This window comes from Podarcis gaigeae (assembly GCF_964106915.1).
Source record: "Podarcis gaigeae genome assembly, chromosome: 2".
Lineage (NCBI taxonomy): Eukaryota > Metazoa > Chordata > Lepidosauria > Squamata > Lacertidae > Podarcis > Podarcis gaigeae.
The window spans coordinates 27,968,460-27,995,245 of record NC_139679.1 but is presented as its reverse complement, the minus strand read 5'-3'; the positions used below and the strand labels follow the sequence as shown (position 1 = coordinate 27,995,245).

The following is a 26,786-nucleotide window of genomic DNA, read 5'->3' as shown; positions in this document are numbered from 1 at the left end:
TATTCAAATTTAAAGCAGCATTTTTAACACTGGCCTCAAGATTAATGTCTGTTACTTTAATTGCAAGTTGCAATAGCTATTTCACTTTGTTAACCATTCCATGTCTCAAGATTTCTTTCTGACAGATGCTCAAGAGAGCACTTAGCCATTGGAATTGCTGCTATTGGTTGAGGCAGTTGTGTATGTTTCCCTTCAATTCCATTTTGTTCAGATTTCCAGAGTCTCAAGAAGAACCCCTTCAGGAGTCATTTCTCTCTCTCTCTCTCTCTCTCTCTCTCTCTCTCTCTCTCTCTCTCTTTTAGAGTAATTTTTATTCAGTTTTCCATTTTAACAATCCAATCAAATCACATTAAATATTCTAAATTATACAAATACATATCATAAAGTCCAAATATTTTGCCAAATTATAAATTTTTGTTGGGGCTTCCCATGCTTCAGGTTCAGTGGGGTCCAATCATCTTATGGTTCTACTGCCTTGAGTTTCCTTCGGGAGTCATCTCTTAAGGACAGAAGAATAAACTGAAGAACATTTAGCTGGATCAAGTCAATGCCCCGTCTAGTCCAGCATCCTTTTCACACAGTGGCCAACCAGTTGCCTGTGGGGAACCAGCAAGCAGAATCCAAACACAAGAGCACTCTCCCCTTTGGGGGCTTCCAGCAACTGGTATTCAGAAACTTTGCTGTGCCTCCCATCAATTGCCACCCCATATTGGAGCACCAGACCTAGCCAGTACCATTTTCATCATGAGAAGGGAGAAGCTGCAGTCAGCACCATCTTATCTCAAGAGAAGTCACTGCGACTGCTATTCGATTGTGTTAACTATTGTGTTAACTCTGCAATTAACACACTTCAAAACTTAGAGAGGGACTTGAAGGCAGGATAGCAGCTAAGGTGTGATGGTGGGTGAAAGATGAAACTGGGCTGGAGTGGAGAGGCTGCAGAGTCCATTCTGTATCTTAAGACATTAAAGTATCTGGAACTCCTAATGCTTATTCAATGCTATGCATATCCTTGAGTCCAGCAGTTACAAAGTCAATTGCCTAGGAGTGGCTTCAAGACTCACCTCTGGGGACAAAGCCCAAAGCACATAATGAAGTCAGTTGTCAGATTTCCTGCACCTGTTTGAGGGCTAAATGCTTCCTTCTCCCCATTAGCAGCTACAGCAATTGTAATTAAGGCAGTTCTGATTTATGCCCTGCGGAGATGTAAATGCACCTGCTAGTGAAGCTTCTATTAGAACATGCTGAGCTCTGAACGCTACAATAATTAAAACATCCACTAAGCTGGCACATGGCAAAAATTAGTCTCATATGTGTTAGTTAACATGGCCTAACACTTTAGTGTGGATTCCTGTTTCCCATGTTTCTGAGGCTGGTAACCTAACACTAGTTTTGGATGGCTGTATTAACAAAAATCAAGGAGGTTCAGGCAAACTATATCCACAGCATATAGCAGGACATGCTATTTTACTCATATTTTTTCATATAATGGGAGAGGATGGGGAGCCTTATTTATTTTCTGTTGACGTTTGGGATGTGACATAATGGTCTTAAAATTGATGCTGTGGTTGGGCTAGCTAGTCCTAGACAACTAGGCAGTGTAAATACCATACATTTAGAGTGCATGACTTCCCTCAAAGAATTGTGGGAAATACAGTTTGGTAAGAGTGCTAGGGATTGTAGGAGATGGGTAAACTATAGTTCCCAGGATTCTTTGGGAAGTAGCAATGCACTTTGAAATTTGATATAGATGTATACTGTGTACACAGCCATAGCCAGTGTAGCTAGAGACTCACACAAATATGGCTCCATAGATATGTAACCTAATAGCTCATCTTCTCCTTTGCCTGCCATTGGATTCTCCTGGTGGGCAGAATGCCAATGAAGATGGCACATGAATAGTTTCCACTCTGCCCTGCCCAGACTCGACATGCTTCTTTCCCACCATATTAGTGCTACATCATTGATTTCTATGCTACTGTGATGCTTTGAATATCATGGAATTGTAGAATCAATGGAAAGTTGGAAAGGACCCCAAAGATCATCCAGTTCCCTACAGGAATCTTTTGCCCAATGTGGGACTCAAACTCACAACCCTGAGATTAAGAGTCTCATGCTCTACCAACTGAGCTATCCAGTACCCCCCAAAAGGAAAGTTATTTGGCCCAGTGAAAGGAATTGCCTTGCACAGTATTTCTTTCTCAGTGTCCTTGCTAAGACTATCTTGTATTGAGTGATGTTTCACTGAAACAGCCTAAATATTTGTGCTTGTTTGCTAGTGTGGAAGCTGATAAAAGTGAGTCATTAGAGTAAAGGCAGCAACTGACTGCACTCTTAGAAGGTTAATTATAGAAGTGTAACCACGCTGTTAGCGAAAACAACAAATAGTCTTGAGGCATTGTAAAAAAAGCCAACAGAATCTTCTAAGGTTCCACAACGCTCATTGCTTTTTGTCTTGTTCTCTCCACTCTCCCCCCCCCCCCTTTTAAGTCTTTCATTCTCAGGCCTTGGTCCAGTTCAAGTTAGCTGCATTTGAGTCTCATGGAAATCGGTAGAATGAGTGTAGTTGCAATTAAATTTAGAATAACCTGATTTAAATATGTCTAACTTCCGGATTGTGGTGTTATTTCTTTGCAATACTTCAATTTTAAAATTGCCATGCCATTTTCTTTTAAGCAAAAGAAAGGGATGTTGATATATTTAGATATTTAATCAAATGACAGCAAAGTAACCAGTGGAAATTGTACAGTGTTGCTTGGGAATTCTAAGAAACCAAAACAGTTCAGTGCAGTTTTGAAATAGCGGTTATCAATGTGATCTTTTTACATAGCTTTGTATGCATTGTGGTCAGTGCTTTTTATCTGGGGGGGGGGGATGCAGGGGTACACATTCCTCTAAACATTTTGTGAATCTAAGTTTGGTCTCATTGAGGGGCAGTATTTCAATATGAGTAGGAAAATGAGAGTACCCCTAAACATTTTTTTAAGGGAAAAAAAGCACTGATTGTGGTATCTGATGCATTGTGATTTGCAGTTACTTTTTATAGATCATAGTTTAGTAATTATTTATTGTGATTGTTAAGAGTAAATTTCTGTTTAATTATTATTTGCTGACATTTTGAGAGTTAATTTTATTGTTTACTATTATATTCTGAAAGATTGTTGACTATTTATTTGATACAAGTCATTCCATTTTAAAGTTATCTTTTATTACAATATTTTTTGTATTGGATCAGATTATAATAAGGTGTGTGTTCTTTGTTGTATATTTTGTTCCTGTAAACTGCCTTGTGTATAGTAATATAGAAATGCAGCATACAAATGAAAAGTGAAATGAAAATCAGTGGCGTTTTGACAGGTTCAGTCTGCCATCTTGATTCAAAATGGTGTCCAACTGTATCCATACATGGACAAAAACCTGTTCCTCATATCAGGAAGCACCTTGCAAACCTGTTTACAATATCTTAAGAGGTGTCGAAATGCATAGAAAACAGACTGAGGCCAACAACTTTCCAAAATATATAGGAGACGAGAGACAGTAAACAACAGCAAATGGATCTTGTGTTACTCAATATCCTTCGTTTTCCTAAACCCACAAGTTCAAAATCAAGCTCAATAAGTCATATCCTCATACAGGACACATAAAGTATAAAAATGGGGTGGGGAGCCTTTTTCAGCTCAAGGACTGCGTGGCAAATCCTAAAGTGGGCGAGAATGAATTATGCAGGGTGTCCATCTATAAGCCAAGCCACCTGCTAGGTTACTACATTACCATGTTCTTTCTCTGTTTCAGAGGGCTTGGCTGTTGGCGTTGGATTTGGTGCTGTTGGAAAGTCAGCATCTGCAACCTTTGAAAGTGCCAGGTAAGTTCACTATGCATAGGTGACATCTTCCTTGTGGTGTTTTGAGCTTGGACTGATGCTTCCTCAAATTCCTTGGGGAAGAAAATGCAGGAGGCAGTTGTGTTTTTCCAGCTGCTCTCCAAGAAACACTGACCCCAAACCCCCACCCCCAACGTCACTCTGCAAGTTGCTACGAACAGCTTTCATGTTGTGGCCCACCTCAGGTCCTCTTGGGGATCAGTAACTGCTTAAGGAACAAGAAACAGAAAATAGGAATAAATAGACAGGAGGGATGTAGAAAGTGTAGGCCTCCCTCCAAAAGATTTTCCATAAGTAACAAGAGTACATTCAGTGTCTCTATTTTCAAATCGTAGAGTCTTTCTTGCAGCTCAACTACAGTCCATTCGAGACATTTTTGTTGTAGTCAGTGTGGGGTTGTGAGGGTAAGAAAAGTGGGGGGAAAGAGAGAGGAGAAAATAGAGAAGGGGAAGGGGATGAGGGAGACTGTAAACCAGGCATGTCCAAAGTCCGTTTCGGGGGCCTAATCCGGTTTAATCTGGCCCCTGTGGCAGTTTATTTCCTGGGGTAAAATCCTAAAACACCTCTCAATGACCTCAACCCTAAAAAGGTCAACAACTTCAGTCCTAAAAATAGTTCCACAACTTTGGGGTAAAATCCTTAAAAAAGGTCAACAACTGTGGTCAGCCCTTTGGTCGGCCCTCACGGCCCTTCACTTCATCAAATCTGGCCCTCTTTGAAAAAAGTTTGGACACACTGCTGTAAGCTTTCTTTCTTTACAGAGTATATGGGTGGTGCTTTTTTGTCGCGTGGATAGGTGTCCTATCTTTGCTGGCGGAGCAAGAAATCAAAGAGCCCAGAGCATGGTTGGTTGCAGTGTGTTTTGATTGTGTGAAAGGGAAGTGTTGCTGGGTTGTTCGCCATGTTGATTTGTAGTCAGGGGATATATCATTGTCTTGTTGGCCTGTGTATGTGACAAAGGGGAGCCACGCAGGAGCGAAGGTGTCTTGCTGTGTTTGCCACCATGATATTTTCAATTTGTTGGATGGTTTTTCTAACAGAGTGGTTTCCCATACAGTTTGGTACCAGGGGTCTATGGATCCTCCTGATAGGGACCTGTGCTTTTTGTTCATAAATGGTTTAGGTCAGTGTCTCCCAACCTTGGTTCTCCAGCTGTTTTCAAACTACCAATTTCCACCATCCCTGACCACTGGTCTTGCTAGCTAGGGATGATGGGAGTTGTAGTCCAAAACCAGCTGGAGGCCCAAGGTTGGGGAACTGGTTTAGGGTTAGGATTGACTGGTGAGGTAGTCTTGTTTGCTGGTTATATACCAAATTGTTCAAGGTGATTTTAACATAAAGGGAATGCAAGGATACTCAAAAGAATAACTGCAAACAAGGTGAGCTGTGACAGTCAACAGGCAAATGTGATGCAGTGTAAACAAGTGCCAAGTGCAAAATAAAAATCCTAATTTCACATAAGTGCTAATATCATAACACTGTTATGTGATGCTATTAATATATGAATATTGTGTGCAGTTCTGTTGACATCACCTCAGAAAGGATGTTGCAGAGCAGGAAAAGGTAAGCCCATGTTATCCCAATGAAGCAGAATTCTTATGGCTGTAAGTCTCTTGCCTGTGTCTGCTGGGTATAACGGTCTTTTGGTAATAAGCATATCTTGAAATGCACTTTCTTTCTCACACAATGCTGGGCTTTAAGCAATCAATAAAAGGAAAACAACAGAGCATAGTCGTGTATGCCAGGTGTTGTCAAGGTAATATTGCTTCAGCCTTGTTTATGTCTAACCTTAAAAACGATCCACACTCTAATTTGCCTATTGAAATGAGAGAATTCTCAGAAATCTGTACTGCTGGCATCTTAAGACCAATTGTCATACATGGAAGGGCTTTCACTATACTTTTTGGATGGATTCTTTTTTTAATGTTTTGTGTATAAAGGAATGTTACATGAAGTACTAAAAGTGCCACTTTTTAAAAATGTTGTTTTAAAGCATCTGTTGGAGGGAAAGTGGGTGAGAAAGGATTTTCTTCGAACAAAACTGATTTTTCCCCTCCCCAGAATTCTTTCTTGTATCAAAATAACTACAGTTGTTGAACATGGTGCATATAAATAAAGAGTTTGCCCAAACAATTCATGTTGAACGTCGTAGCTCCTGACATGGATATTTTTATTAGTTAGTGGTTGACCTGTGTTCTCACTTCCAGTGTATTTTGTCCTCTGCAAAACTGACTACAGGGACAAGGTGTCTTGGAACTGGGTGTGACAGATGTTAGAGCTGTGTGATGCTGGCACAGGATGTTGTGTTGATTGATGAGATGAGCATGTGAGATGTTACAGTTTCAGATAACAGAGGTGGGGCCTCATAGAGGGCAGTATTGGTAGAGCTAGTGCCTGAGGTTTGTTTGATTTCTTCTCACAGATAGATAGTGGCTTGTCAGCTGCAATTTTCATCATCCTTGTTCTTTTGCATAACTTCTCACAGTTTCTAAGTTATTAACGTGTGTGTGTGTGTGTGTGTGTGTGCATGCGCAGGCACTCAAAACTTACTCTTGCTAACCTGTTCCTTCAGCTCCAGAAATATGTTACCCCTCCCTACTGCTGTGTTTGCGACTATTGGTTCCTTGTTGGGTTGTTGTTGTTGTTTAGTCATTTAGTTGTGTCCGACTCTTCGTGACCCCATGGACCAGAGCACACCAGGCACTCCTGTCTTCCACTGCCTCCCGCAGTTTGGTCAACCTCTTGCTGGTAGCTTCGAGAACACTGTCCAACCATCTCATCCTCTGTCGCCCCCTTCTCCTTGTGCCCTCCATCTTTCCCAACATCAGGGTCTTTTCCAGGGAGTCTTCTCATGAGGTGGCCAAAGTATTGCAGCCTCAGCTTCACGCTTCACAATCTATCCTTCCACCTTGTTGGGTTATTTGATTCCAATTACCTATTGAAAGCCTTTTGGTATGCAGTGTAATGCAGCATTTAGCAAGTGAATCTTGGCTATGGAGCAGATATTTACCCGAAGCTTGTAGGTAAGAAAAATATTGCTCTGAGTTAAAAATAAAAAGGTAGCATTGCATCTCTTGGGCCATATATACATGAAAATTGAGTTGGAACTTCTAGGAGGACATCCTGGTTTCCTTGTCAGTGGCCCACAAGGGCACTCTAAAGGAGATTTGCTGTTACATTTTGAGAATCCAGGCTCTGTGTTACCACTTTTTTTATTATTGGTCTTCACAACTTTTCCTTTTTCTTTCTCTAACCATCTTTTGGAGCCATGGAGACAGGTTGTTTTCTCCTCAGGAGAACTTTTAAAACAGCAAACAAGGATCTCTCCAGCTTTCAATAATTACTTTAGGCAAGGTAGACTTCAAAGGAGCCATTACATCGAAAGCCGTTCCACACTTTCGTTCCTGCTTCATTGCTCATTTTGCTGCCATCAAGGCTGTGAGATTGTTCTGGTGATACTTAGAATGAAAAATTAACATGACTTTTACTATCTGTTCTTAATTGGCATCTGTTATCCCGAGGCACAAACATTTCCTTCGCTGTTCATATCTGCTGATTAGGTTAATTTGTGAATGAGCAAGAGAGCAAAATGTGGGGACGTAATTTGTTCCTTGTTGATTAATTTGTTTCAGAAATGTAAATGCAGCCTCTTCTATCATCTGAAGTAGCTCATAAAAAGTCATAGCAACAAACCCACTAAATTTCCAATCCAACTGCAAGAGTTTCACAAAACAATGCATTACGAACAGCAGACTCACATTCAGCTCCTCAGTTTTGCTCATAAAGTGTCTCTATGTATGAATGAGCCTTACACTTTTTCTGGAAACTCATCAAAAAGGGACACAATCAGACTTCCTCTGGGAAGTCATACCAAAGCCTTGAGAACACTAAGTAAAAGCTCTCACGTCAAACACTTAATCTCACATACTCAAACTTGCAAACATATTGAGAAAGAGATTTGGTCACTGGGCAATGAGAAATAGCTTTGGAATCTGCAGGTTTGTGAATCCAGCTTCTGTTGCCAATCAAAACCAGGTGTCCCTGAGCTCAGTCCAGGGGTAAGAGATCATGCATGTGCTAAAATTCAATATTTCAGTGTGCCTTTTTTGGTGCAATTGTCCTGCTTCAGGTGACAGGCAGGCAGAACAGGGGACAGTACCAGAATCACAGTCTGACATCCTAACACAGGGGCAGCATGAGAAGCAAGGTCTAAAGCAGGTATAGGCAAACTCCAGCCCTCCAGATGTTTGGGACTACAATTCCCATGGTGGGAGTTGTAGTCCCAAACATCTGGAGGGCCGGAGTTTGCCTATGCCTGGTCTAAAGGCAGTCCAAACCTAGGGGGCTTCAGTGACTGGGCAGGAGTGCACAGATCAGGAATTTGCTGCCAAAAGGTTATTCCAACTCTCTGTGCCTGGAACATACTTGATATACTTCCTTATGAGTATCATCTTAAAAAGCAGAGACATCACCTTGCCGACAAAGGTCCGTATAGTTAAAGCCGTGGTTTTCCCAGTAGTGATGTATGGAAGCGAGAGCGCGACCATAAAGAAGGCTAATTGCCGAAGAATTGATGCTTTTGAATTATGGTGCTGGAGGAGACTCTTGAGAGTCCCATGGACTGTAAGGAGATCAAACCTATCCATTCTGAAGGGAATCAGCCCTGAGTGCTCAATGGAAGGACAGATCCTGAAGCTGAGGCTCCAATACTTTGGCCACCTCATGAGAAGAGAAGACTCCCTGGAAAAGACCCTGATGTTGGGAAAGAAGGAGAAGGGGACGACAGAGGACGAGATGGTTGGACAGTGTTCTCGAAGCTACCAGCATGAGTTTGACCAAACTACGGGAGGCAGTGGAAGACAGGAGTGCCTGGCATGCTCTTGCCCCTGATCATTAGGTCCAGTCATGGCCGACTCTGGAGTTGCGGCGCTCATCTCGCTTTATTGGTTGAGGGAGCCAGTGTTTGTCCGCAGACAATTTCCAGGTCATGTGGCCAGCATGACTAAGCCACTTTTGGCAAACCAGAGCAGCGCACGGAAACGCCGTTTACCTTCCCGCCGGAGCAGTACCTATTTATCTACTTGCACTTTGACGTGCTTTCAAACTGCTAGGTTGGCAGGAACTGGGACCGAACAACAGGAGCTCATCCCGTCGTGGGGATTCGAACTGCCAACCTTCTGATCGGCAAGTCCTAGGCTCTGTGGTTTAACCCACAGCACCACCCGCATCCGAAGAAACAATATATGAATATGTACAATATATGAAAAATACCCTAAAGCAGGCATAGGCAAACTCCAGGTGTTTGGGGACTACAATTCCCATCATCCCTGACCACTGGTCCTGCTAGCTAGGGATCATGGGAGTTGTAGGCCAAAAACATCTGGAGGGCCACACAGGTTCCCCATAAGTGCTTTGGGAACATCAGGGCTGGAAGACATTGCTGTTCTGGTCAGCATTTACTCCCCTTTCCTTTGCAGGTTCTGCTGTCCCTACCCTTTTCTGCTAGTCAGCTTCCTTATGCAGTGAGATCAAGGAAGGAATAGACCCCAGCATTCATTCATTCATTCATTCATTCATTCATTCATTCATTGCATGGCATCAGAACAAGAGAAAAGGCTGGGGGGAAACAGCAGCGTTCTTTAACGTTTCAAAAATGCAAATTGGTCATTGCACAAAAGAGTGAATGGCAAGTCTTCAGCATATTCCTCTTCTCACCCCCTAGTTTCTCAGGGCAAGTCCAGTTCTCTTGTCCATTTCATTTCATTATCGTTGTGTCCCTCGCTGTCCCAGTGTGAATCTTTACACGTTTCCTATATGTACACACCTCCTCTGCCTAAAATTGCAGACTCATGTGGATAGCACAGTTGGTTAGTGTGTGGTGTTGATAATGCCAAGGTTGCAGGTTCGATCCCCGTATGGGACAGCTGCATATTCCTGCATTGCATACGATTATACAATCTTGATGTTGCTTGTATGAAGGGGCAAGGCACTGTGTATGTTGGAAACTGGGAACAGACGTCTACACAACTTCCCTTCTCCAGGCCCCAGAATCATGCACAATCAGAATTCTGGGATTCAGGCTTGCTTGTGACACATGAGAGTCTATGTGCAAAGGCTTCTCCACAGTAACAAAAAGAGGCGAGGGCCCATAGCCCCTTCTGCACGCTTTGCCTCTTCATGCGATCAACACACGAAGGGAGCTTAACAGAGTTATGCTGAATACGTGAAATCGTACCCATATGCACCTCAGCAGATCTGAGTGTCGGCTGGAGGGGAGTGGGAATGAACTTGACATCAGAATTAACAACCGTTAGAATGAGAGAAAGGGAGAAACCATCTTGGCTGTGAGTCTTGGAAGACCTGCACCCTTTCTTGGAGGCCATTTTCCACTTGGTCTGACTGACTCCAGCTACAATAGCTGAGGCTGCTGAACAGGCTTTTGGGCTGGGGTGTTGCTTGAGGTTGTGGGTGGGTGTTATGGCTTTCTTTGTATCTTGTATTTTGTATCTTGCTGCAATTTATGTGGAAACTGTTCTGTTTGGTTGTGCATTTTTAATGTTTTATTTATTGTTTATGGCTGCCTTTGTTACGCTGCAGTTACACATTTTTTTCATGTTGAGCATGGTTTGAACTGTGGAAAGGCAGCATACAAAAAAATTATGTATATATGTATGGCTCAGTCAGTCCTGGAAATATTTGTACCTGCATGTGGTTATAACAAAAGCCAAGCATTCACATTTAAGTGCATTTTTTGACTTGTTTGAGGGAGGTGATATGGGTTGCATCATGTTACCTTCTAGTAGCAAATAGCATGCCGGACTGCCTATATGTACTCTTGCTTTAGATGTAGAGGAGAGGTAAAACCAAGGGAGTTAAGTATTCCTGTCACCTCACCTAGGAAGTATCCTTTGAAGTCTAGAAATGATGGAGCTGCCCCCTTGTGGTTTACTTTAAGGAAACAGTAATGAGATTTCATTCTATCTAGTTTTGTTCCTGCTCTGTTTTAGCAAGATTGCCACTTGCTGCTTGGTCGTGTGGTCAAGCAGGAGGAAGTGCAAAACTCTCCAGGCTCATTCTTCCATACAGGCATGAAGGACACCTGTCTTACTATTATTTCCTTCAAATTCTGAAAAGGCTGCTAGACAAGAAGCTGCAGCTTTGCCTAGGCAGTAGGGAAATGCCGACCAGTTTAAATTGTTAAGAGAGGAGGAGAGTGGGGCAGGAGGGAGAGAAGCACTAAATATTAGGAGTGGGGAAACGGAATCAGAGAGTTATCTGGGCTCACACTTTTGACGCATGCACTCTCTTTCGTTCTAGCTCAGAGAATTGACAGGATTCACAAGGTCAGAATTCCTAGATCTCATGTCCCAGTGGTCAGATGTGGCTTTAGAATCTTATAATTTCTCTTTCTGTTTTCAAATGCTGCATTTCCTTTATGTTATAGTCTTGGTAAATCAAGAAGTGGTATTCCACTAACTTCACCAAGGGGCATTGTGGGGCAGGGAGGTTCAGAGACTCATTTGCCTCCTATTTAAAGTTGTTGTTTTGTTTTGTTTTGTTTTGTTTTGCTCTGCTTTGCTTACAGGGTGGCTGAGACCCCAACCACTCATCATCTTAATTTGTCCAGAGGCACCCACACATGGAAATCAGTGCATACAAGTTTCTGTCACGGGCCTGTGTTCCAAATCCTTTAAGTACCTCACAGTGCCCTGACCTCACCAATTTATTTGTAGTGGTTGCTCAGATGTAATTCCTTTACCACCTGGGTAGCTTGCATCTGAAGGCATTTCCTGTGCAGGAAAGGAAATCGAAAGTATTAGTTAGGGATGAACATCCCTGCAGCTGTTACTGTGGGCAACTGAAAGCAGAAAACAGCACTGCAGCCTCTGATCTTTTATGCCTCCATGTGAAAGCACGGCAGCACTTTATATTTGTCACTCAAGGGTAGTTGGCAGCACGATGAGGCAAAAATATCTGAAAGCATCTTAAGCATAATGGAACTTTCTGCTGCCTAGGAAACGCTTTGTGAGTAATGCTGCCTGCTTGCCACCTCAGGTTTCATTGTTGTGATTTGTATATAACATTGATCCATCTGAATAAATAAACACCAATAAATAATCACTGACTTCTGGCTGGGATCATCTGGGCATCTGGGGCAGTCAAGATATTTAATTCCCAGAGGTTTAGGTGTGTTAGTCTTTTGCAGAAGAAAGAAACAGCAAAGAGCCTTGTGGCCCCTTAAATACTAACAATTTTTTTTTGGGGGGGGGATACCCTTTGAAGACCTTGAAGAGCAGTTCCTTGCTCACAGTTTTGCCTTGTCCAATTGTTGAAGAACATGAATCCGTTCTGTCAACCGTGAGGTTGCCTTCGAAACTGGAAGACTTCAAATGTATTGCTTGAAACCCAAAGTGTACAAATAGTGTACTCGTACTGGTCTTCTAATTTACAGAGATCTTGAATGAACCAGCTGCAAAAACTATGCAGGGGTAAAATGCGCTTCTTGAATACTAAAAGCTGAGATCTTCATAGAGTAGCAATTTGGGGAGTGTCTGTACATTTCCTATCCTGCTCTGGAGTCACACATTCTAATTTCCGGTCAGCCCTTGTCTCATTCATTTGCTTTGAGCTAAACTCTGTTCTGTCATTCTTACCTATCCAGGGCACTGCTAGTTGTTTGAGGTTCTTTGACCTCCTGTTCCCCACTCTGCTGCTGGGCTCCAAGAGTGGTTTTGCACCTCTTAGTTTTTGCCAGATGTTTCTGATGGGTACAGTGAGGGAGCTTCTTGCTAGCTCACCTGCCTTTGTTTTTGTTTTGTTTTTTCCATTGCAGAAGAAGAAAGCTGCTTGTGGCTTGTGTTGACATTAGCATTTCTGCAGCTGGTTCCATTAGCACAGGGCAGTTCCAGGCTGCAGTCTAGGCACCTTGGAGCAGCTTCGTGAGCAGTGCTGTAAAGGATTCTGGTCCACTAGCTATTTAATTTTGCAGTTCAATGTCCACAACCAATTGGAGAAGGGCAGATTCAGCTAGTGAAAGACAGCTGCTGATCCTGAGAGACTGAGCTGCCTAGGAGTAGTAACAAAAGCAAGCTGTTAACTAATAGGAACCCAGGAAGAACCCAGCTGGATCAAACCAAAGACCTATCTAGACTTGCATTCTGTTCTAACATGGACCAACCCCTACAGTGAGCCCAGAGACAAGACATGAGCCCGATTACTTTCTTCTACCTATGTTTCCGAGTGGCTGATGTTCAGCACCTGGCATTCAGCCTTCCTCTGATCCTGGATGTAATATTCAGGATCCCAAAGAACACTGCTGCCAGAGTTCTCAGCTCACCTGTAGTGTTTTCAGTGTGTTCTTTTAAGACTCGCTCATAAAAAGGTTACAAGGACCAACTCTGTTTGAGATTGTTGTTTTAGAACTTGTGGGAGTTTGGTCCTGGGGTTGAGTGTTGTTTCTCTATAAAGGTTTTGGTGTTTGACACTTTTATCCGCAGTTGGGCAACACCTTTACTGGAACAATAAAAAGGAGTAGCAAGCTTTAGATCTTCATCTGGCAAGAGGTTACACAAAGCAGCGAGTGAGAGGGGAGAAAGTATAAAAATTAGTCCTATCTTGTAGCCACTAGGTCAGTTTGTAGACTCAGTTCTGAGATGGAAATTAGAGGCTGAAAAGTTACAGAAACCTCTATTTTAGGCAGTTCCTTTTAAAGTGTTTTCTTGTCCTTGCTCTTTGTGTCAGATCTTGCCTGATGAAGATTGTTGAAGTAGCAAGCTTTTCACATTTTAGGAACATGGGGGTTTGTCGCAAGAAATGTATTGCTGAATTGTGGATTTTGCGGGGTCCCCCCCTCCCGCTCCTTTATGGACCAAAAAGGCTGCTTTTGACATCTTGTATTTCTTTGATGTTTCTTTGCTGCCACCAAGTGTTCACATTTTTCCACTGCGTTATTTCTGTGTTGAATTTCTCCTTCGCTGTCCCCAGACTAGCTTGATCATTCCTTGTCCTGCTAAGAGGATCACATGCCATTTCATTAGATATTTTTATTCAAAGCTGCTTTTCTTATGCTCGCAAATGGGGTTTTGATTTTTTCTCTTACTTCTTAGTTTCCTATTATAAAGGAAGACAAACAAATAACATTAGGGATAGGAAGTGCTGTCAAAGTCTCTCTAGAAATAATCCAGAGTACAATGGTACCTCGGGTTACAGACTCTGCTAACCCAGAAATAGTACCTCAGGTTAAGAACTTTGCTTCAGGATGAGAACAGAAATCGTGTGATGGTGGCGTGGCGGCAGCGGGAGGCTCTGTTAGCTAAAGTGGTACCTCAGGTAAGAACAGTTTCAGGTTAAGAACGAACCTCCAGAACGAATTAAGTTCTTAACCCGAGGTATCACTGTAATTGAACTGATCTGTTAGACCCCCGCTGTATATCAGGAAATTTGATCCGGATTCTGAGTAGCAAACCAACATTAGAAAAGAAATTGAGCCAATGACAAGCATCAGGCCAGAACGAATGAGTCATTAGCAGGCAGGGGCCGTTCTTGCTGCCACAAAATCCCCTAGTGCATTACAGTGTTGAATTGTACAAAGTTGTATGAAACTGAAAAGCAGTGCTCATGTTCTCATTGTCCTTGAGGGGCTGCTCATAGGAACTGGAAGGAATGGTTGTGCGGCGCTCGAGTAGCCCAAAAGATCTGGTCCTCTCTTCTCTTGGCCGCTCTTCAGGCTCTGGCATTCGGCTTCACGTGCGAAGTCGGGAGTGTGCAATCACAAATGAAGGAAAGAAACTGCACTTGCGCCGAGCGGCTGCCCCTGAATGGCCCAATTGAGCACTTTTAACCTGTGGAATGCAGGCAGAGTTCTCTCTCCAGATGTGAACAGAGGAATGAGTCGGCCACTGGCTGCCTTCCAGAAAGGAAGGTAAAGAGAAGGACAAGCCATGTCTGTAAATGAGCTGATTTACCCTTCTCGAAATGCCTCTGCCTCGTGGGACTGATTAAAAGGAACCATATGATGGCGGAGCGCTTTACATCAAACCCCAGCTTGAATTCCTGAATTCTACAACAGCCCACACGGAGGAAGTGGAAGGGCTGCTTTGATAGGGTGCCCCCCCTCTCCCTCCTCATACACACACCTTACCCCGCAGATTGGCAGTAAAAACTCAAGAAGTACAATCAGCCCTGGATCGAGCGAGAGAGCTGTATAGTGCTCGGGTAGAGCTGTAAAACACAGGTGCAGAAGAAGCGAACTTCCCTACAGAGAAAACGGCTTTGTTGGCGGGGAAAGGGAGCCTCATGGAAAGCAAAAAAGCTCAAGGCATGCACACATTTTAACTGTTTCCCCGGGTTTCTAAAATTTCTTAAGGCGCCTTTGTTGTAAAAAAGGGTGAGGGGCTCAGCAGACGAAAATGCACAAAAGTTTAAAATAAAAAGAATGCAACAGCAATAGCCGTGATATGCTAAAACCATACTACCCTCTGCCCAAGAAGACATCTTCAGAAATTAGCATGATGCCAGCCTTCTGAAATTTGCCAATCACATCCCATGGTATGTCTGAGAGTCTAGGAACATCTTAAACTGGTGTCAAAACGACTGTGATGTTGGCCTCACTGGGAGGAGATGTGGGGGGTGCGGAGGGGTAGGGCATGTCATTTTAGGGAGTTAATTTTTGCAAATTTCTTCGGTGAGGGGTCTTAAGAATATGTTGTTGGGTGTGAGGAATTCAAATCTGCTGTTTTTGTGATTGGGCAACATTTAGCTTGGTAAGTATACGTTTGATGAAGAAGCACATAAACTGCTTTCGGAAAACCAGGAAGTTTTAATTTTGCCGTCTGAAAATGTCAAGTAATGTTATAACAACAACAACAGCAGCAACTGCAAGTACTTGGCAATCATTTTTCATGATTTCTGTGCAATCTTACACACATTTTTACTTACTAAGCACAACTCAATGATTTTAATTTAACCAAAATATTTTTTGGATCCCCAAGTCATGTTACAACTTTTTAGCACCCCTCATTTTTGGAATTTGAAAGTTGAAAAATTCAGTGTGCCCCAAATGGGGTGGTGGTGGTGTACAAGTGAAGTGGCCTTTTCCCTTGTCCCCACCTTCTGAGCCGGGGGAAGTATTTGAAGGAGAGCCTAAGATGCTGAACTTAGGTATGTGCCAGCAGAAGCATTCTCTCAAGTGTTTTCCAGCCATGCAAGGCTTTGTACATTTAAACTAACACTTTGAATTGGAGTGGGAAATGTATGGGAAGCCTGTGCAGTCAGGCCAGAGTGGCTGCTATATGGTTAGACCGTCTGGATTTCCATCATCAGTGTGGCTGTTGCGTTCTGCACTAGCTGAGACCCATCTTTAAAGGCAAACTCGCGTACAGTGTCCCACTATCACAAATGGCTTCTCCAATGCTGGCTTCACCGAAGGAACAGCTGTTCAACTTGTTTATTTACATATAAAAAGTATTTCTGTACTGCTATTTCGTGAAAAAAAATATCAAAGCTGATTACAACAATAATACATAAAATCATGCAATTAAAAAAAAACATACAAAAAGTTAAAATCAGACATCAATTAACTGTTGTGAAAAGATGAAATCTTAATTGCCTGCATAGGCCTGGCAGAATAGAAGAGTCTTCAGCAGGTGGTCAAACGTTGAAACAGAAGGTACCTGCAGAGATCTTTGCAAAGTAGACTGGATTGTATACCTGTGGAGCCTCTCCACCTGTATCATTCAGCCCAGATACTGAGGTCCAGCTCCGAGGGCAGTCTGGTGGTTCCCTCACCACGAGAAGTGAGGTTACAGGCAACCAGGCAGAGGGCCTTCTCAGTAGTAGCGCCCGCCCTGTGGAACGCCCTCCTACCGGATGTCAGGGAGATTATTAACTATCTGACTTTTAGAAGACATCTGAAGACAGTTCAGTTCAGGAAAGTTTTTAATTTTTAATGTTTTATTGTGTTTTTAATATTCTGTTGGAAGCCGCTCAGAGTGGCTGGGGCAACCCAGTCAGATGGGCAGCATATAGATAATAAGTTCAAAAGCATGCTAGTACAACTAGATAAATAGATACCACTGCAGCAGGAAGGTAAACAGTGTTTCTGTGCCCTTGCTTTCTGTCACGATGTTCTGTTGCACCAGAAGCTGTTTAGTCATGTTGGCCACATGACCTGGAAAGCTGTCTGCAGACAAACGCCGGCTCCCTCGGCCTGAAAGTGAGATGAGCACCACACCCCATAATCGCCTTTGACTGGGCTTAACCATCCAGGGGTCCCTTACCTTTGTTAATGTTGTTTTGTTGTTGTTGTTGTTGTTGTTGTTGTTGTTGTTGTTGTTGTTGTATCTAGGTCCTAAGTACTTATGAGGGCTCATAAAAACATGGAGGCTTTTTGGACAAGTGTTCTCTCCACTTCAAGGCAGTTCTTCAGTCACCCTCTTAGATTGGAACAGGGGTCAGACATGTTACATGGAATACGTTCTTTGGTGGAACATGCATTTCTTTCGACAAGTTTTTGGAAGAGAACCAAAGCCATAGCAAAATGTTGGAGTGGAGCCACAAAGGTAGAGAAGGTTACTGGGAAGAAGTTGGATGCTAACGGTTTTGATGATGGATAGCCTGCTAAAAACCAATATCCAGCTCTTAAGTTTGGATTCTGCTTGCATACTTCCAGGGTCTCTTGTACTTCATCATAAAATACTAGGTCCTGACCATTATCAGGGATCAGACAGGTGATGGACTCATCAATTAGCATACCTTCTGCAATGCTTTGAATAGAAACAGAAGACTTCACACAACTTTACTGCTGTCACGGTTTTGAAAGGTTTTATTAAAGCTGCTGTTTTCTCTTTTTTGGTGGGGGGTCATATGTGGGTAAGTGAAAGCAAAGCTTTAATTTCCTGAAAACAAAGTTTTGTGCTGTGGTTCCAGCACCAGCACCACAAACGTAAACTTGTGTTATAATAATATAGGTATGTATTTCTCTCATTAACAAAGCTTAGTCACAGTGCAGCAGAAAAAAGCGCTCTGTCGTTATTTAAACGGGCCTTTCAAACTACTGTATCTAGCAAAAAACTGAGTCCATTCCTAACCCAAACCCCCATGGCAGTTGTGTGGCTATTAAACTGCATTAAGAAAGAACTCTTTGTCATAGTGCAGGACTAAATCCAGTCACAAGTGACCCCTTTTGCCAGAAAGCACGTGTGCGCACACACACACAGACAATTTCCATCACAGCAGCATTCTTGTGCTCATGGTAAAAGGCAGGACTTTTAAAGAATAAAATAATATGAATTCTGTGGAACAGATTGTTCTTAGTTTAATTCCAACCTGACCCAAGGGCCCTCACTTAGCCATATAGACTGGGCATTAACCCAGCCACCCTACCCTTTCCTCCCTTTCCTTGTTTTATGACTTCATGCCTTCCTATTCTCTTGGCAGTCTTGGGTTTTACTTTCCCTTTTTAACATTTCCTCACAGCTGAAGAAAGATGGTTTACCAATCCAAGTGCCATAATTTAACAAGCAGGTTGGAAAAGAACAGAAACGATGGATGTGCTGAACATTGCCATTTTCTGTTTCCAGTCGATTTGCAAGCGAGATATTTGACAGGGAGGGTGCGGGGGGGGGGGAATAATTGAGGAGGCTTATTGGGAAGAGCAGAGCTCTGATCCATGGGGTCACGAAGAGTTGGACATGACTAAACGACTAAACAACAACAACAACATTGGGAAGAGCTTAATATGCTTGGAACCTGCCTGATGGTCACATGGGGGAAGAGGTGTGTGTGTTAGGAAAGCCCTAGATCAAATTACCTGTACATCCTTGAGGGAACTTGCGCCTACTTCTTTAAGAAGAGGATGCCACAGCAAAATCCCCAAGAAAGCCTCACTGGTATTTATGTATGTGACTACAGTGGCAAGGATTCTCTTCGCTCAGAAATGGAAGGAGGAGAGAAGACCGTCAAAGGAAGAATGTTTGGTGGAAATCTTGGAATACGCATTGATGGCAAAATTGATGGCACTGATAAAAGATACAAATTTAGAACCTTTTAAAGGAGACTGCAAACCATTTCTAGTGTATATAAAATATTAAGAAACATGCTAGGATGAAATTAGATAAGGCAGAACTTTAAAATGCAATTGTGTGTAATTTGAGTTATAAACATCAATGTTGGGTGATCAGGAAGACACTAGTTTTGCTGGATTGGGATAGAATTGTTGAGTGACCATCCATAAGGAAAAAATAATAAAATAATATTATTTTTAAAAGAGAGGAGGAGGAGGAGGATATCACAACTTGCTCCCCAAGGCTTCTGCATACACTTTTGTTAGTAAGTGTTGGTCCAGTTACTTACTAAGGGCATAGAGAGTGCCCTTGGTAACCGGGCAGTAACTTTCATTGTTGACAAAATACATGAGCAATCTCAACAGTCATAAATTAGTTCCACTGGTTTCACCACAACATATTTTCACACTGTTTAGGGTGCATTAAAAGTAGTAAAACATGGAATCCATCTGGTGCAATGAAGCATTGGTTCAAGGGGGCTTGCCAGTTCAAAATGGGTGCCATGGCATGTGGTATAACACAGAATGGCAGCCTTGTGCCAAAGATGCAGAGATAGAGATGTGAGGGGAGGGCAGCTACATTTATTTGTTTGTTTTATTTCATAAAATTCATATACCGCAGAAGCAGCCTCAGAGTGGTTGGCATCAGCCACCACTGCACACACTGATAGAAGCCACTTGTGGCTTTCTCCTTTGTTCAGAACAGATGGGAGAGTGGATCTGGCAGCCAATGAAATGCAGACATGTGTAAGAAGGTGTGTTCCACCTAGGAGAGGCCATGTCGGTGCAAATGGGAACCTGGCAAAAAGATCATTCCCTCTTGCATCATGAGTTTTGAAGGGATACTTTCTGAGGCATTCCACAGGCATCATAGGAGTGGCTGGCAAGCGTATTGGCACTAAATCTTCTAACCTAACATAGCACAGAATTGCGAGGGTAGAAAATTGAATCCTAGAATGCTCTGTATACAGTCATACCTCATGTTACGTTTGCGTCATGTTAAATTTTTTCAGGTTGCGTGTCACGGCAATGCGGAAGTACGGGAAAGGGTTACTTCCAGGTTTCGCCACTCGCGCATGCGCAGTAGTGCTTAATCGCACTTCGCGCATGCGCACAAGCGCCAAATCACGCCGCACACATGTGCAGATACGGCGCTTCAGGTTGCGGGCTTTTCATGTTGTGAACAGGCCTCCGGAATGGATCCTGTTTGCAACCAGAGGTACCACTGTACTGGCAAAATGTTCAGAAACAGGGTCCTCCCCTGTTTAAGATCAATATGTAAACATATGCATACCTATCACACAGGGGTTTCCCTTCAGATAACTGCAATGCATCCAATAGAACGGAATAATTTAACTTGATGCATTGATCAGAAGTTCAGTTCATTCCAACATTGTCTCACAATCACTTCATGCACGATCCATCTTAATACAAATCACAGTTTCTTTGAGATTTTGGAATTCTGGTATGTGCATGGCATGCAGTAAGAACTTCCCCATTCTTTGCAGTAGAGAGCGGCACTTTGTGTGAATCCCAACTATCGACATCTCTGACAATTCCATTCAAGAATTCCTTCCTTTCCCTTTGAGACTTTCCTCTGTTCTGGCTGTGTTGCTCTCTCTCTCTCTCCCCCCCCCCCCTTAAAGTAAACCAAAATCATAGCAGACCATTATCCATACTTATCTTATCAGGATAATGCTGAGCAAGGCTCTCTTTGAACAAGAGATTTATAGTCCTTTGCAGCCATTATGGCCTGTTTTCTCCCCTCTCCCCTCATCAGCAACGAGGTTTTAAAAATAAACCTTCAGAGGAGGAGAGGGAATTTGAATGAACGCATTGTTACTGTACACGATGCTATAATGGGGCCTTTTATAGCTACATCTGTTAGTAAATTGTCTAGGTCCAGGTCTTTAGAGGTTGCATAACTTTGGCCGGCCTAGCATTTCTCCTGTTTTGCCACTGGCAGACAATCATGCACATTCTTGGGGATGGAAGAATATTTTGTTTCATTTCCCTTCCCTCTCCCTTAGCTCTGCTTTATGTTGCTGCTTCAGTCTTCAGAATCCATAAATTTAGGAGAAAGCAAGGATTTTTAGACGTAATTAGAGGTTATAGCTGAGGCTCCAATACTTTGGCCACCTCATGAGAAGAGAAGACCCCCTGGAAAAGACCCTGATGCTGGGAAAGATTGAGGGCACAAGGAGAAGAGGACGACAGAGGATGAGATGGTTGGACAGTGTTCTCGGAGCTACAAACATGAGTCTGACCAAACTGCGGGAGGCAGTGGAAGACAGGAGTGCCTGGCGTGCTCTGGTCCATGGGGTCATGAAGAGTCGGACACGACTAAACGACTAAACAACGAAGAGGTTATAAGAGAATTTGTAATAAACCAGAGAACCTTTTGACCCCTGGCTGACGAGGGTATGTCAGCAGTGGAGCTAACCAGTCTCTTATTCCTGTAAAAGTTTGAATTACTACTCATCATTAAGGTTGCAAATCTGATGGTTACTTACCATTTTAGAGGCTAGCACTCTTATCCTGCTTTAACAACAACAACATACAATTATTGATACCCCGCCCATCTGGCTGGGTTTCCTCAGCCACTCTGGGCGGCTTGCAACAGATTATTAAAATACAAAAATCTATTAAACATTAAAAGCTTCCCTAAACAGGGCTGCCTTCAGATGTATTATAAAAGTCTGGTAGTTGTTTTTCTTTTGACATCTGGTGGGAGGGAGGGCGCCACTACCGAGAAGGCCCTCTGCCTGGTTCCCTGTAACTTGGCTTCTCGCAGCGAGGGAACCGCCAGAAGGCCCTTGGAGCTGGACCTCAGTTTCCGGGCAGAACAATGGGGGTGGAGACGCTCCTTCAGGTATACTGTCATGGCTTCTCCCTAAAATTTCTGATTACTGTCTGTGGACACACAGTTTAAAAGACCACAATTAGCCAATGCCTGAGATAAGATAAATGTTTTCACCTGGCACCTAGAGATATGTAATGAAGCCTCCAGGTGACCCTTCTGGGAGAGATCATTCCGCAAGTGGGGAGCCACCACAGAAAAGGCCTGTTATTGTCCTCTGGACCTCTTGAGGAGGAGGCACACAAAAAAGGGCATCTGATTATGATTCCAGGGTCCGGGTTGGTTCATATGGGGAGTGGCAGTCCTTGCGGTATTGCGGTCTTGAGCCATTTAAGGCTTTCGAGGTCTGCTTTTGACAAGCAGAAGAGTTGGCTGCTTTAATATGAATGTTGAGCCATGGACTGACCTTCTCCAGTAACTAAGAGAGTGGGTTTTAGCAATGTTCAAATTTGCATTGTTTGGGAGAACACACTAATACAAAAACTGTAGTGCCTCTTTTGTCTGCTCCTTCCCTACTGCAATTGGTTGTTGACCTATTCTGTCCCCGTATAAACTGTCTTTTCCTGGCCCCTCTGTATGTGTGAAAAAACACAAAACACCTGCTTTGCACAGCTCACAGGTTTCTGTCCCCTACACATTTAGATTCTTTTTCCAGTCCTACTACCTGCTCCTCTCTCTCCGTGTGTGCCCAGACTGCCTTTTAAGAAAATGACCATCCGATTTGCAATGTTGTGGCAACAGCAGTAGCAGAAATACCACCAGGCTGCATAAAGGCTTGGTATCCAGTTGCTCCATAATGCATTCAGCATAGCAAAATCCAATAGCTAAATCTAGACATATTCAGGTGGAAAACTGCTGCATTAGAGATCCCTGTCTTTGTCCCACAGGCATTTATGTTTCCCAGTGAACAGTTCCAAAACAAATGAGCTGGGTCAAATCTGGCAAATTTGTGTAGAAAGGAGTTGTAAATTCTTCTGTAAGGATGATTAATCACTCCTTAAAAGGGGGAGGGGGTATCCTGTCTGCTACATAATTTGGACTCTTTTTTTAAAAAGGCAGAATAGCAAGTTCAAGTTTTCCGAAAGCTTCCCTCAGATGTGTTGCCCAAAGATGTGTACAGGGTGCAGTAATATTTCTGAGCTGCTGTGTTTCTTGGATTTCTTTGTGGCTTAGCTAAAGCTTCCTTGCTGTTTCTGTGATTTAGAAAAGCCACTTCTAACTTTTGCTAAGGCTCCTGCAGAATTTAAAGAAGGAAGATGCTGCTAAGAAGAAATCTAAGGAAGGGCTGGGGGCCGTTCAGTGACAAGTGCACTGAATGATTTTGTACGGTCAGACATATCAAGAACTACACAAAAAAGTGTGTACTATATTGTTTCAGACCCTGCATAGGACTGTCCACAGTCAATGAGTGTATAGTCTGGGCAAGGGGTTTGGCTACACACCATGCATAACACCGGTCTTGAAAGACCTACATTGGCTCCCGGTATGTTTCCGAGCACAATTCAAAGTGTTGGTGCTGACCTTTAAAGCCCTAAACGGCCTCAGTCCAGCATACCTGAGGGAGCGTCTCCACCCCCATTGTTCAGCCCAGACACTGAGATCCAGAGCTGAGGGCCTTCTGGCGGTTCCCTCATTGTGAGAAGTGAGGTTACAGGGAACCAGACAGAGGGCCTTCTCGGTAGTGGCACCCACCCTGTGGAACGTCCTCCCACCAGATGTCAAAGAGAACTACAACTACCAGAGTTTTAGATGACATATGAAGGCAGCCCTGTTTAGGGAAGCTTTTAATGTTTGATGCATTATTGCATTTTAATAATCTGTTGGAAGCCGTCCAGAGTGGCTGGGAAAACCTAGCCAGATGGGCGGGGTATAAATAATAAATTGTTGTTGTTGTTGTTATGCAGAACCAGCCTGTGGCAAGCAAAGAGGCAGGACATCTGCTCCTTTGCTTGGCTTCTTTTACAATGGCAGGTCCAAATTTTGCATTATGGAAGTTCCTTCTCCAGCTTCATGCTGCCTTTTGATCAACTTGTCTTCATTGTTTGCTGTGCTTTCAAGAGCACTATACCGTGATGTTTCGTACACCTGCATGTTATACCAGCTTATACCAAGAAACATGGAGAAGGCAGGATTAATACAGTCATTGCAAATAAAAAGTTAACAGGAGCAGCAGCAGCAGCAGCAACAATTTTTTTATTTATACCCCTTCCATTTGGCTGGTTTTCCCCAACCCCTCTGGGTGGCTTACAACATAATCTAAAAACATAAAACCCACACCTATCTATCATAGTTAAAAGTAGGATATTTTTTGGTCAAGCTTTCATTCCTGATTGGCTGGAGGGAATTCTTCTTTGCCACAGGTGGCAAGGTCAGTGACTGTTTGCAAGCCAGAATTATTCTGTCCACTGCGGTGGCAGGAGGAAGCCAATAACCAAAAAAGAAAAAAAAGGCTGATTGGTTTCTGTTAGTTCAGCTGACTATACCACTGATTTGTTTTGTCTTAAAGGTATTCATTCATATGGCCAACAGCTTAAAACAAATAAAAATATTATTTCAGATGGAGGAAAGATTTATTCTTTCTTCCTTTCTAAACTATTTTAATCTACTCATTTGGAGGAGGGCAATGTTGTAGGAATTGAAGTTCAACTTGCTTTAGAATACTTTCTTTTAAAAAGAGAGTATTGCTTAAGTAATGTTGGGATTGACTTTACGCAATAAATCAGACCCCTTTTAGTAAGTTAAACTTTTTTTTAAAAAAATGAAAAAGTGGGGAGTTTTGCTTAAAAAAATGGGCGGATGTTCTACAAACATTTAAAAGACTTACTGGAGTCCACATTAGCTTAAGAGGGTTAAGAAAGACAACTGGATTATCATCTTCAAAGCATCTTGTTTGGTTTTGCATTTGAATTTTGAATCCCTGTGGGTATGTATTGGTGTATTTGTTTTTAAATTTTAAATCAATTAACAATCTGCATCTAAGTTGGTACATGTTTCTTCAGAGCACAGTTATGCTTCAGGGTGATGCAGTTCTGAGCTAACTAAATATTATCTTATTTATCTTTATAGTTCAAGGCATATTCCTTGCAAAAGAGATTAATGTATTGCCCTGGGTGGCATGTTAGCACTTAAAACTGGGAACTGCGATCCGGTTGTGCCATGAATTTTACTATGTCAATGTTTAAGTTACAACTGAATCCCTAGAGCATCTTTCTGTGGAAATTTATAGGTGGAATTTCAGTTCGGTATTGAAGTAATGGGTGCAACCACCATATAATTCCCCCTCTGCCTGATTCCTTTGCTGAAGATGCACAGGTGTTCTGTGTATAGCCTTGACATACAGCACAAAGTCCTAGGCTTTCCCCAGATTCTGGGTACTTCTCCCAGATCCTGAAACAAGTACAGTCGTACCTTGGCTCCCAAACGCCGCAAACCCGGAAATGAGTGTTCCAGTTTGCAAACATTCTTTGGAACCTGAACATCCGATGGGGCTTCTGTGGCTTCTGATTGGCTGCAGGAGCTTACTGCAGCCAATCAGAACCACACTTTGGTTTCTGAATGTTTTGGAAGTTGTAAGGACTTCCGGAACAGATTCCATTTGACTTCCAAGGTACAACTGTAGTAGTCAGGATGGGAGGGGAGCAGAGTTGTAAGACTGCCCTCCTGTCACTGGTGTCACTGTGGCTTATCTGCTTGGGGCAGGGCAGTGTGACAAGGGGGGTGGGCACGCTCTGTGCACTTGATAATGGACAAGGCTACAAACATACATTCATTAGCATTTCAGAGAATCGTTCTAGATGGGCAAGAGGCCTGAAAGTTTTCCTTTCAGACCACCCAGTTTTAATGCACATGTGTGCTTTATTTCCCCTATTGAAAAAATAATAATGTTTTAATAACCTTTATAACGAGGCTTTAAAGCTCTCTCCAACTCTAGAATTTCTCGGGATCAGTGCCGCCGCATCGTTAAATTGTACTTTGTGTGCAGCCTTGCCAGTGTTAACGTGCACTTTTTTATTTCTCCTCCCCAAAATAAAGTTTTGGTGGGCATTTCTATGGAGGGCGTGCTGCTTTAACATGAAGCTGGCGGGATCTCAAAGGAAGGCCCTCTTAAATCATTTCCAAAAATAGTACAAGCTAAACATTTGACCCCATTTTGTCTGCGTGGCCTAGCTATATTAAATATCTTTAGAACAAAAAAACCATACCAGGAAGGGCAGAAGGGCTTTCAACCAAAACCCAGATTATTTGTGTTTGGAGCAACAGAAGAAATAGCATTAATAATATGTTTTCCTGTTCTCTGAAATCATGGACACTCTGGGGTGTTGAAGCTTGTGGTCCTTTTTTTGTACCGAAGTCCAGTTCATGGGTGGCCAACATGTGGCAATTGATGCAGACAGTGGAGGTTTGTGGTACTGGAACGCCTGTGGGTCTGCATAGGATGCATTTCCTGGTCTGTATGCTTGGCTACTCCAACATCACTCTGTACTGTGCTACTGCCTCTTCCCTTGCTTTTTATTATTATTATTTATTAAACTTGTATACCCGCAGGTCTCAGGGCAGTTCGAAAACATAAAACCACACTGTCATACCCTCCAACATTTCTTCAACATTTCTCCTATTCAATAATAATAATAGTAATAATAATAATAATTTTATAATTTATACCCCTCTCATCTGACTGAGTTGCCCAAGCCACTCTGGGCGGCTTCCAACGTTTATAAAAGTATGATAAAACATTAAACATTAAAAACTTCCCTATACAGGGCTGCCTTCAGATATCTTTTAAAAGTTGTATAGTTACTTATCTCCTGGGCTCGGAGCTGTGTGTGTGTCACATAACTCCATACCCTCCAGCATTTTTCCAATGAAAACAGGGGTGTCCTAACTATACCCTCCAACATTTCTCTGATGAAAATAGGGACATCCTAAGGAAAAGTGGGACATTCCAGGATCAAATCGGAAACTGAGATGGCTTCTGTAAATCCAGG

General features: G+C 42.8%; 1 protein-coding gene across 5 annotated transcripts in view; it reads left to right on the top strand.

Annotated features, from left to right (window-relative positions):
• SLC39A11 (solute carrier family 39 member 11) overlaps window positions 1-26,786 on the top strand; it is a 257,070-nt gene that overhangs the window by 208,955 nt on the left and 21,329 nt on the right. For all 5 annotated transcript variants that reach the window (XM_083727731.1, XM_083727730.1, XM_083727728.1 and 2 more), the window contains one exon: window positions 3,793-3,862. In XM_083727731.1, coding sequence (XP_083583857.1) covers window positions 3,793-3,862 — 70 coding nt within the window. The remainder of the gene's footprint in view (window positions 1-3,792; window positions 3,863-26,786) is intronic.